The sequence below is a fragment of the Melospiza melodia genome, chromosome 3 (genome assembly GCF_035770615.1).
Source record: "Melospiza melodia melodia isolate bMelMel2 chromosome 3, bMelMel2.pri, whole genome shotgun sequence".
NCBI lineage: Eukaryota > Metazoa > Chordata > Aves > Passeriformes > Passerellidae > Melospiza > Melospiza melodia.
This window is the reverse complement of record NC_086196.1, coordinates 7,073,947-7,086,597: the sequence shown is the minus strand read 5'-3', so window position 1 is coordinate 7,086,597 and position 12,651 is coordinate 7,073,947. Positions and strand designations below refer to the sequence as shown.

Below are 12,651 nucleotides of genomic sequence, written 5' to 3'. Positions count from 1 at the left end.
TGCTGGTGCAGATTTTCCAGCTCTGGTCTCTCATCATACGTAGACCCAGGTTAGGATTTCAGCTGTTCTAGGCCAATCTTCCATGTGACAGAAGTTGTGGTTTGATTTTGTCTCTTTTGGTCGCCTTTTTGAGGAATCACCTGATTCGTTGTGGGACTGAGTGTTTCCCTGGCAAAATCCAGGGTCCCTGCCAGTCTCTGCTGTTGAAGACAAAGTACACCAGGGTGCGGGGCTGTCACACGGCCGAGGAACCCTCCCGGGGCAGTTTCAGTGACCGCGGGAGATTCACCCTGACTCACTGGGATGACAACATCAGCCGTCACAAATATGAAGAGAATCATGTAGCAGAACACCATTGACATCCATTTCATAACTTGCTGTCTTTAATGAAACTGGATAATTATAGCTAAGTGCTGGCTATGGCACCGCTGATATTTGTGTTTTACATCGATCTCGCTGAGCAGGCGTCGCCCTCTCCGCGGAGGCGGCGCTCAGCGCTGCCCTCAGGCACGGATCAAACAGGCTCCCCCTGCCCGAGTGGTACGGCCGCGCCTCCCTCCCCCGTCCCGCCGCGCCCGGTGGTTGCTGCTGACGGCGGCGCGTGCGCAGAGAGCGCCCGGCGGCGGCGGGCGGTGCTGAGGGACCGGCGGGTCGAGCCGGGTCGGGGCCTCCCGGGGCGGGTCGGACCGGGCCGGGAGCTCCTGGGGGAACGGGCAGGGCAGTCCCGGAGCCGGGAAGGGCCGTGCCGTCACTGCGGGCAGCGCTGTGGGTGAGGAGCGGGGTTTGTGCGTCGGAGCCGGTCCCCAGGTGTGCGTGAGGGGCTCGGCGGCCCCGGGGGCTGGGGAAGGTTACGAGGGGCGTCGGTGCCGTGTCTGTGCGGGGCCGGAGGAGCTGGCACGGCCCGGCTAGAGCCAGGGCTTGCGGCAGTGGGTCGCTGTTCAGGGCCTGGTCCTGCTGTGGGGTTGGGGTGTTTTGCCCTGGTTTTCCCTGAGGGCAGTGGGAGGGCTGCTGGGACTTAGAGTCGGTGTCTCCAGCCGTGATGCCGTGGGGTGAGGAAGGGCCTTCGGGGCTCCCGGCCATGCCCTCCTTGTAGCGGGGCACCTGCGGGCAAGGGGCAGGGCGAGTAGGGCAGCGCGGGTACGGTGGTGGCGGCATTTGCTGTCTGCTGAAGCACGGCGGGAGCTCTCGCCCTGCCCTCGGTGGTCTTTGCGGCCTTTTCGCTTGCGTTCACCTGAGTGCAAACGCAGAGTGGTGCTCAGCACTCACAGGCTGCGGCGGGGGTGGTGGTCGTGCTCATATCACCTATATGGTTCATCAAACGAGCTGGAGTTCAAATATTTCAGTATTATCTGGCTTTTCCCTCCCCACAAGCCTTTGTTTTTGAACTACGGTGTGTTCAGGAAGTTTCAGACAACTTGAGGCACTTAATGCTGGGCTGTTCAGCTAATTACACTGATGTTGCTAATAATATGTAAGAGTGTTGCTTGTCTGCATTCCATACTCTTTTTCCATTTTTTTATTTTTTTTTTCAGAAAGAGGCTTAATGTTCAGAAACTGATTGCAGAGTCTTGTTTTGAGCCATGATCATTACAGCCCCTTTTTGGTGTAAGTGGTCCCCCTTACTGCATTAGTTTTCTGTGGTTTTATATCCTGGATCTGTATTTGAGATTCTGAATTGCACCCAAAGCTATAGCAAATGCTGTAAAATCAGTGTGGGAAAAGCAGGGGAGTAGGACAATAACTGTGCAATGCTGTTGAAATAAAAGTTTCATAAGCAACAAAACAGGGTTTGCTTCTTGTATTTTCTTTTCCTCTTTCTTGCCTTTCTACTTGACCCTCTTCTGCTTTTGCTTCAGTGCATTACTTTGAACTAGTAGGGACTTCACGGGCCAGTTGGGAATCTTGTTGCTTATGTTTTTTTATCTGTCTCCCTGTCTTTGGGATGACTGTGCCTAACAGCAGCAGGACCAAAGTCATAACTGCAGTGGATGTGAGCCCTCTATGGTTTTGAGTCTATATATATGAGCGTACTTCAAAATTCATGAAATGTTTTTATCCTTGTTCCAGATGGAAGAGTTCATGCTTACTGGTTTGCATAATAGCAGAGGCTAAATAGGCATGAAGGAGACTATAGTGGGGATGAGAAGTGTCCAGAGAGAAGAAATGAATCCTACAAATGATGATCCAGTGTTTGGGACTGTTTTTGACTGGGACTATCTCTTATGGGAAATTCGTTTGACATTTTTAGCCGCTGGTTTTTTTATCTACTTGGGAGTATTTCTTCTGTCTCACTGGTTGTCTTCCTGGAGAAGTACCACTTACCGTGCCTTGTCTGCAAAGGAGAAGGTGTTCTGGAATATGGCAGTCACACGAGGTGTCTTTGGACTTCAGAGTTGTGTTGCTGGGTTATGGGCTTTGCTCATAGATCCTGTTTTTTATGCTGACAAAGTCTATTCACAGCAAAAGTGGAGTTGGTTTAACTGTTTAATAGCAGCTGGATTTTTCTTGCTTGAAAATGTAGCAGTTCACGTGTCCAACATTATTTTTAGAACATTTGATGTTTTCTTAGTAGTTCACCATTTGCTTGCTTTTGGTGGCTTGGCTGGTTTAGTAATTAATGTGACATCTGGACACTATCTGCCTTTGATGGGAATGTTGCTGGAGATGAGTACTCCCTCCACATGCATTTCCTGGATGCTTCTGAAGGTAAGAATGTGATAATTTCAGATTATGTTTGTTACAGTTTTCACGTGTTCCACTTGTCCGTAGATAATCTGTGAGGTTTGTTGGGATAGTTTTTCATCAAAACTGCATTTACCCAACTGGTACCTGTGTTATTGTCATATCTGCCTTGTCATCATGGCACTTTTTGCAGGCCTCCAGGTCGGTTTGTGTGCTGCTGTGTGCACAGTGGGGTGGTATAGATCCATACCAAGTTTAAGATTCCATTATATATATGTGAGTAACATTGCACTATGAGGAAAAAATGCCCGAGAGTGTTTGTATATGAAAGCTGGGTATTTGTATTAGTTCTGTAGATTCCTCAGTTCCTTATCTTGAAGCAACAGTTTCACTTCTGCATACTTTGTGTTCTTGTTTTTCTAGGCTGGCCGTGCTAACACCTTTTTCTGGAAGGCAAACCAGTGGGTGATGATCCACCTGTTCCACTGCCGCATGATTCTCACCTACCACATGTGGTGGGTGTGCATTTTCAACTGGAGTTCCATTGTAGAAAACCTGGGACTTCTTCACTTTATTGTTTTATTCTCGGGATTGTTTGCTGTTACACTAATACTTAACCCATACTGGACATACAAAAAAACTCAGCAACTCCTCAGCCCAACTGACTGGAACTTTGAAAATAAAGCAGTGGAAAATGGAAAATTGAATGGTGAAACACATGAAAAGAAGAGGATATAGCACTTAAACAATAGTTTCCCAGCAGGGTAACAGAAGAATACAATGCAAAGCCATTCTTTGCACGTGAAGTAGATTTTGCAAGAAGCTCTTTGATGCAGTGACTCGTTGCTGGTAGCACTCTGAGTGCATCACAAGTGTTGAAAAGCATTGTTTGTGTTTATTATGTGTATACATATAAGAACTTCAACCCTCATTATGAATTACATCAACAATTTGTCAGGTTGGACAGTATTTCTTAATTTAGCAGTGATGTGCTCCCTAGTGCATGGTTTTTTTCCTAATGCTTTACAGTAAGTCATCTATTAAGCTCAGCTTGAATCAAGTTTAGCTTGAATCCTATTTAACATATGGTAGAGATACTGAAAATTATGTTAAATTGTGTATTAAGATCAATTATGATCCAAGTTAGGTATGCATGGGTACCTAATTCCTGTGCCAGTGAATCATTCCAAGTGGCAGAACTGGTCAGTGGCAGAATGCAGTTGTGGCCCAGGTTTGGGTTTTTTTGTTGGTTGGTTTCTGGGTTTGGGATTTTTTGGGTATTGTTTTTTGTTCTTTTTTTCTTTTAAGCACACTTAAGAAACAAGGAAAATAATTGAGTGTTTGCTGTCAAAGTTGTTGTTTCCAGGTTGCCCTCAGTATGGGAGGAGTTTATATCCACCAAAACCATCCATGTGGAGATGCACGCATTTGCCATATGTGGGGTTTGGTAGATAATCATAGTGGCCCCTTCTGGACTTTAAATCAATGAAATACAAGTGCTAACACCAGAAGGTGACTCTGTGTCATCCTTGAAAAAAATGCTGCTTGATTAGTAAAATTATTTTGTTTGTATGTCCCGTGTGAGGGGTCATGCAGTTTGTTCACTAGTGCTTCTGTTAGGGTTCCTCTCATTTTTGGGAATGCACTTAGTTTCAGATGGTTTCAGAATCTGAGGTGATTCCTTGATGGAGGAAAGCCTGTATCACCCCCTGTAGGAGTTTGGTTGGTTTAATATTTTTATTTAACTTTAAAGAACATACCAAGCAACACTAACAATCCTTTGCACTTTATCGGCCACATCACAAAAATCTTTCCTTTACCTGAGAAACTGGGTTGCTCTTTAGATAGGGACGAATGGTGACTGATGTTCTCCCACTTGAGATACTGGTTTGATGGTTCCTGGATAAAGATCACGATAGAAGACAGTGACACCTAGTGGTAGGAGAATGACGGGCTATTCGTTTTGGTGCCCGGAACAAATGAGATTTTAAAATTTGGTTAATTGGAACTCTCTGTAACATGACTGCTACACAGATTTATTTCCCAAAGCATTAAGACTGCCCAAGCTGTGAAGAATTTTACATCAAGCAATTTTACATCATCTCTACAATTAGAGACTGTGAACTGATCTGTGGTGGAGCATATTGTTTTAAATGTATGAGGGAAGCAGACTTTGGTGTAAACAGCCCCATTTTGGTGGGAATGTCTTTCATTTGTTCTGATTGAAAGGAGTTGGGTTGCTGTGTTCCCTAATTCACTCTGTGTGAGCCGAGAGTTGAATTGCTGTTCTGTGATGGGGAGCAATCTTCTTTCTTTAGGTCACAAATACATAGGCAGATCTTGTTGATAATGATGAAGTGGTGAATATCTGAAGTTGCCCATTCAAAACCAGGCTGAGAGGATCACAGTAATTTTACACAGCAACCCTGTCTGATATTGTGCTGCTATTTAATAGATAAAATCTAAATTTGGAGCGATCTTATTTTTAAGCTGGGCAGAATGAAGTTGCAGTGTTGCCTGCCTGGGCACCATCCTATGGTAAAAAGGGTTCTCAGAAGTTTGAAATGGTGTACCTGTCTGAAGCAGTTGTATGTGGTAGAGTAATGTTAAAAGCACTTTGGAAGAAACCAGAGGGATGAATTCCTTGGCTATGGAAAAATTATCTGAATGCATATCTTGCAGAATCCAAACCTCACTTGCAGGAGGTCCAGGGAGAAAGGCAGAGAATAAGTCATCAGGTATCAGAATGATGATGTACTCTATGAAGCTTAAAACTTGAAGGTTTGGATTCAATAAAACAAGGTAATAAGTTTTAAAATCCCAGCCACAGAATTCAGAAGAATCCTAATAGAAAATGGAAACATCAGAAGAAGTTTGGGATGAGTGTGTAATTCTTACAGTGGCTGGCTAAAGAATGTGAAGTCCCGACATGGTAAAATTAAAGAATATGGAGGGTGGGGGTTAGTAGTGAGTTGAGATTGAAAAAAGACAGGTGGAAATTTATGTCATAGCACCTGATGTCTAAAGTTTAATATTTTATATTATTAATGTGTATAACTTTATTAATTGAATTTTAAATCTTTCATTAAAATTATGTTTTTAACATCATAATGCAGTTTTTTAGTTTGCATCCTAGTTTTTTCCCAAAAAGACTGTAAGGGTTTGCATGTCTTAACTATATAATGAATGATACTTTAGAGCCCCTGTGAACCTAAACACTGCTAGACCTGCTAGAACCACAAAGCTGTGCAATAAAGCAAATACCAGCACTTATTTTATTTCTGTTGGTTTAAGAGTACTTTACAGTCCAGCTAGGAATACAACACAGCAAAAATACAGACAACCTTTCTTCTTCATCCTTTTCATGGCCTTTTCATGTGTTGGAGTTACCAGTTCTGTTACAGAGCCTCTTTTGTTATACTTGAGTATAAAAGGACCTTTTATAAGGGCATATAGTGAGTGATGGGACAATGGTAATGACTTGAAACTAAAAGAGGGGAGAGTTAGATTATATTAGGAAGAAATTGTTCCCCATGAGGGTGGTGAGGCACTGGAACAGGTTGCCCAGAGAAATTGTGGATGCTCCATCTCTGGAAGTGTTCAGGGTGAGGTTGAATGGGGGCTTTGAACAACCTGGGGTAGTGGAAGGTGTCCTTGCCTACAGCAGGAGGGTTGGAAGTAGATAATCTGTAAAGTCTCTTCCAATCCCAGACTTCTGGGATTCTTCAGTGTTTATTGACTGCTCCCTTTAGGAGGATTTTCTGGTTTATTATTGTGGAAGTCACATTGCACTGAAACAAGTCAGAGAAAGTTCTTGAACTGAGGGTTTTGGTACCTATAACTAAGTGATCCTTTTCAGCCTAAAGGTAGAGTAGCCATATGTGGTTGTAAATTTTGTTGAAGTGAAATTAATCCCAGTCCTGTTGGGCCTTCTCACACAGCCTTATCCACAAACCACAATTTAGAAAAATTCAGTCAGCTTCCATAGTGGTTGGATTGGGTCACAGAGTTTGCTGCTGTGGATTTGGAAAAATTGCATAACATGAATTTGGGTGAATTATTTGTTTGCCAAGGTGACTGCTAGGGACTTGGCTCTGCTTTCTTGTTGAACAAGCTTATTTGAGGAGTGGTGTTCGTGTCACCTTTCTGAAGCTTTTTTTTTTTTTAAACCCAAACAACAAAAACCCAAATCAGCAAACTGTGGTGGGGATAATGGTGTTCAGTTGATTTGGTGTGGTTTTTATTTCTTTTTAAAGAAAGGTTTCTGATCTGACGTGCTTGTCCAGTCATCTGGTTCTTACATCTTCATACAACATTCATACATCACAGTTTGTGTTTTCCTCCATTTCTAGCCTATTTTTTTTTTCCAAAACTTCTCATTGTTTTCCCCCTTGAACCCAACATTTTTAAATTTTTATTCTTACTTGCAGTACTGGTCATGATCTTGGAGTCACATTACCACTGTGACATTTTTGTCTAGTAGTTTTCAATACATGCTGTCAGGCCCATCTTCCACTAAATATCCATGTGCAAATCTTTCAGAGTGTTTCTGTGTTTTCCTGATTACATATCACATCAATATTTAATCCATGTTATTATAAGAAACCTTCTTTAACCTCAGGGAGACTCCCCCTTAAAGTGGATTTAAAAGTATTAAGCAAACTTAAGTCTGCTCTTGTACAATATAATGTTTGTTGAAAAGCATCTTTACACTGTACATAAATAAAAGTATTTTATTGAATAGCTGTCTATTGTGATTTTCATTTCCTGATTAAAATAATGCCTGTTATTTTTTACTTGCTCTTTGTAGCTTAAACAGTTTTTGCAGTGCATGCACTAAAATGATTTATTTTGAAAGGCTAAATGTGACAAAGGTAATGTCATATTCATGGAAACAGCTATAAAAATCTTGTAAACCAATGTCCCTTCACCGGCGTTTCATGTGTTATTCCCATAAGCATGTTTGGAACACTAGAAGCTGTGCTAAGTGTGTGTATTACAGAATCACAGAATCACAGAAATTCAAGGCTGGAAGAGACCTGTAAGATCATCAAGTCCAACCCATGTTCTAACAATTTAACTAGATCATTAAAAACAGTTGAAAAAACATCTCTTGGGGATGACCCTTCTGGTGTTGGGTATTTGAAGTGTGTGGTCCAGTTTTGCATTGGGTTCTGACCGTGAAGACATTTCATTTGGTACCACATGACACTTCACAGTTTAGTATAAGCTACCTTAAATAAACAACAAAAACACGAACAGAAAGACCAGAAACTTGTCCCATTACAAAATAGTAAAATACAGTTCTGAGCATTTCTTTCAGATGTTTTTCAGGAAATGATTCCTGATGCTTTTTAGATTAGTGAGTCCAAGGAACCCAGCATCATTACTGGTATTTTAATTATTCTTATAAGAATGCACAGTGCAAGCAAGTGGTTGGCTGCCTCTGCAGTAAAGAACCTGAGATTAATTGAAGCAGAAGCAAGACATTCATGTGTACAGCTCCACTGACTGTGAGATGTGTGTGGGTACAGACTGGGACGAGAAGAAGAATGTATAATAGTGTTTGTATGAGTAAAGTCCTCAATTATTTTTCTTTTTTTATTTCCTTTTTTTTTTTTTTTTCTTTTGGTAAATAATCTGTAAGATTAATTTAAATGTTACTGTTTTGCTACTCAGGTGTTTCAGTTAATAGGAAAATACATTCTACTTGGTAGTGTTAAACATAGTCTCAGAAAAATATTGGAGCAGACTTGGGCCAACAATGTTACACATAAATTACAGTGTTTTGGTCTTGTGTCATTGCACTGTTACTTAAATTGGAACAAAAACTACAAGCAGTGGTCATTAATGAAGTAAACTATGCCTGTTGATGTCATCAGCCCCCAGATGGGTTTCCAGTGTTGCAGGAGACATTTCATGCACTGGATCTGATTGACTAATTGGCGTGTCCTGCTAGTGGTGCCACAGAGCAGGAACAAGTGTTTTGCAGCACGTTGTGCCTTCTGCTTTTCCCTAAGTTGCACACTGGTGAGTGGGGTGGAAAGATGATGATACAGCAAAGGCAGACCTTGTTCATAGTTCAAGGTGCCAGGCAGGCCAAGCTTGGAAGGAGTGGGGCCTGCTAGCCTGTCCACAAAAGAGAAAGCAAAGAAATTGGCTGAGGCATTGCTTGCTGCTATTGTGTGTCTGTATTCTGAGAGCCACCTAGGGTCATTTCTGAGTCCCTAGGAATATGACCTGAGCAGAGAGAGTGGAAATTTAATACTTGCTTTGTCAGATACATTACGTCTGGTTTGAAATTTTTATTTCCTCATATGATTGTAGCTGCCTCTGCTCCTTTGCTCACATTAGTGTGCTGTATAAGCTGACAGTGTTTTCACCACTCTGTCCTCAGACACTGTAAAGAATTGTGAGGTTTTAGCATTGGTAATTGATTCTGGCAGCTCCAGGTATTTGCTTGTATTTATATATTCCTATATAGATCTGCAGCTTCCTTCTCTTGCCTTGCTGCTTGTAATGCTAAAAGCAGTTTACCAGTGAACACTGCATTTTGTTACCAAAGTTGTGCTCATTCAAGTTTAAGCATGGGGCATGCAACAAGAAGGGGACAAAATATACCTGATGAAGGACTAATTTTGTAGAAGGTAGAGAGCTGAATTTGCTATGTTTTTGAACCTTGCAGTTCTGCTGTCAGAATCTTTTAAGTGTAAATCAAGGTATCAAATCTATGATACCGTGAGAAACAAAGTCATGCAGACAAACTACAGAAGTATAAAGAGTACTTTTGCATGGAGCTCTGCATAGAGTAGGCATATAGCATCCAACAAGAGCTTGTTCATCTTGTTTTGTGGGTCACATTTACAGGAAGAAAGTTTATCCTGGAAAGCAGCAGTAGCCTTCCTAAGGACTCATCAAGAATTAAATCAGAAAAAAGCTAGGATACTTTCGGGTGAGGGAGATGGAACTGGTTGGTACATTGTATACTGCTGACCAGGTTGTGGTTACATATTGAAGATGTAGTTTTTCTGACGCTATAACTCTTCCTTTTTTCTCTCAGCATTTTGTTGAGTATTACTGTGACACTGGTTGAGGCTAAGTTTAAAAACTTTTTAGGCTAAGCATTATATTGCCCTAGGCTGAAAGAGCCTAAAGTCTATTCTAATTTAAAGTAATTTATTCTTGTGTCATCATTGCCTTTTTATCTTACATAATTATTTTTTACCCCTGGAGACTCTTTTGCATATTCATGCATACAAATCGATCTACTCTTTTGTTTTCCTAATCCATCCTAATACTCTTTGCTTGTCACTTTTCCCACTTGAATTCCTTTTTACTACGTGTTGGCAGCTCAGAGTCGTACATAGTATTTGATATAAAATTTTCTCAGAATCTTGTATTACACTAGTTCCTCCTTTCCTTCCCTGGGAACAGTTCTGCTTCGGCCAAAAGCTGCATTTCTCTTTCAGGGTTGCATGGCCTCAGTGCTTTCTGATGCTCCTGAGAGGAAATTCACTTAGGTTTTTCCCTTTATCAGCTTCAGAATGAAGAAGAGGCATCAGAGAGCAGTGAAATAACTGAAAGTAGGAACGTTGTGTTATAGAAACAACTTGTGCATATGACTGTTGGGGGTGCAGGTGCCCAGCGCTGGCAACAGTGGCGGCAGCGGGGGCTCTGTGAGGGGAGCTGGGGCTGCCCCAGCTGGACACAGCCAGTTCCAGCTGGACACAGCCAGACACAGCCAGTTCTGGCTGGACACAGCCAGTTCCAGCTGGACACAGCCAGACACAGCCAGTTCCAGCTGGATCCAACTGCCCACTGCAGTTGGGCATGGCTGAGCCATGGCGGGGGCTCCATGGGGAAACACAGGTAAAGAAGGGCAAAAAGTGCTGCACAGGAGCGAGGAGAACAAAGTGAAAGAACCATCTCTGCAAGCATCAGGTTCAGTGAGGAAGGAGGGGGAGAAGCTGCTCCAGGGCACCAGAGCAGATTCACCTGCAGCCCATGGAGGGGGCCCTGAAGGAGCAGGTTTATCCTGAAGGACTGCAGCCTGTGGGAAGCACCCACACTAAAGCAGAGGAGAAATGAGAGGAGGAAGAAGCACTGGGAGGAGCTGTTATTGACTGAGAACAACCCTGGTTCCCATCCCACTGTGCCCCTTGGGCTGGAGGAGGCCAAGGAGATGGTCTTTTTAGTTTTGTCTCTGTTACCATCTCATTTTTAATTTTATTGCCAAAAATAAAATTTCCCCAAGCTGAGTCTGGCCCATGACAGTAGTTGCTAAGGGATCTTGTCTTCATTTTGACCTACAAGATTGCCATATTATTTTCTCCCCCAGTCCTGCTGACAAAGGGAAATGATAGAGCAACTGAGTGAGGGTCTGGTTGCTGGCCAAGGTCAACCCATCACAAGAAGTTATGGCATCAGCTGTACTATCACTTATGTACCACCATGACAACAAGGAGATGATGTAACACAAGGGCTTTGCTCCTGATAAATATTCAAATATAGGAAAATTTATACCTGGTCTATCTGAATTGGCAGTCTGAGAATTTGACTTGCAAATATTCCTTGTAAAAGAAGGAAAGGGAAATGAAATGCATTAATGAAAGACATTCTAGTGCTGGTAAAAGATCACAATATTATAAAATTGAATTGTCAGGTTAACCTGTGCTAGTGTGTTCAGAACTGAGGAACTGTCTCCCAGTAGTGGTGCTGGTGCTTCAGGAAGATGTGGAAGATGAGTCAGCAGTAGGCATCAAAGCAGAATATGAATAAGCAGTGTTTTTATAAACCCAAATGTTATTTTTGATGTAATAGTCTGAATTTAGGAAAACTGTGGTTTGCTTTTATTTTTTTAAAATATATATTATATTGTATGTATTATATATATAAATAAAAAAAATATGCTGTCACTCAGTCTGGTTTGGTAAGAAAAGTAGAGGGGACCTGTAACTTTGCAAGGCTCCAGCATTTGTTCTGCAGATGCTCAGGTTAAGCAAACTCATTGGATGTCCTGGCTTGGAGTGGTTTCTGAGGGATTACAGTAAGCAAATGACACACTGCCTTCATGGGGGACACAGTTAGGAACAACAGAATTTCCAGTGGATGAATACTCTCCAGGAAAAAGTGCCAGCTACATCAGCTGTTAAATGGAAGAATCTGAGAAAACTGGGCTTTCCTGGGAACTTGATAACTGAAGTTTTAGTTGTTTTGTTCAGATTTCGTGCAGTATTTTGGAAAGCAAGCTATTGGAATGATGTCTTTAGGTGCTATAAATTTAGGTGTACATTCAACCATGCCAATTTCCAAGGAGTAAGAGAAAAGGCATCCCACCTCCATGGCATTGTGTCCCAGGGAGTCAGGATGCTGGCCAGCATGATGGAGTCCTGAAGATGCCCGGTCCATGGGCTGGAGTAGGTGGATGGTGTAGATGTCTGGTGAGGATGTGTGGGGTAGATGACCTATGCTTGGAGGCAAAGTATCTTTGCTGAAGCCTCAGGAATCAGAAATGAGAGCAAGTAAATTTTGGTGAGGTCTCATGCAATTATCACCAGTAAAACCAATTTAAACATCTACTTAGAACCCAGTTCTAAAAAGCATCATGTTAACAGTGGAGACAGCCATTATCTCTACTCTAAGTATCAACAACTAATTATGGGTGGAGAAATAATGAATTTGTGATTGCAATGATTAGGGTGCTAATTATAACTGCTAATAAGCTGTTGCCTTATAAAACAGCAGGAAAGTGCAAGTTATTTTGAAAGTTAGTTTTTCTAAGTAGATCTGTTATTGCTGGATTTATCCAACAAGGTTTCCACAGCAACATTTATTGGAATATATGTATGGTCACCAGAATCAAAAGAAGGAGTAGTCAAAGATCAAAAGGGTTCACAAAAAGTCTTAAAGAAGGATTTCAATTTTGTCTAATAGAATTGTGAAAGATAAGAATCTGTGAAAGGTAGTTAT

General features: G+C 42.0%; 1 protein-coding gene across 4 annotated transcripts; it reads left to right on the top strand.

The window, feature by feature from the left end:
* The first annotated feature begins 667 nt into the window (after nt 1–667).
* Nucleotides 668–7,423, top strand: CLN8 (CLN8 transmembrane ER and ERGIC protein). Of its 4 annotated transcripts, none has more exons than XM_063150732.1 (4): nt 668–769; nt 1,533–1,605; nt 2,068–2,706; nt 3,106–7,423. In XM_063150732.1, exons 3-4 carry the CDS (start codon nt 2,119–2,121, stop codon nt 3,418–3,420), a joined length of 903 nt encoding a protein of 300 aa, XP_063006802.1. In that variant the 5' UTR covers nt 668–769; nt 1,533–1,605; nt 2,068–2,118; the 3' UTR covers nt 3,421–7,423. The 4 variants fall into 4 exon arrangements, with proteins under 4 accessions (XP_063006802.1, XP_063006804.1, XP_063006801.1 ...); XM_063150731.1 differs by having other exon boundaries at nt 675–807; XM_063150734.1 differs by lacking the exon at nt 1,533–1,605 and having other exon boundaries at nt 674–769.
* The last annotated feature ends 5,228 nt before the right edge of the window (nt 7,424–12,651 follow it).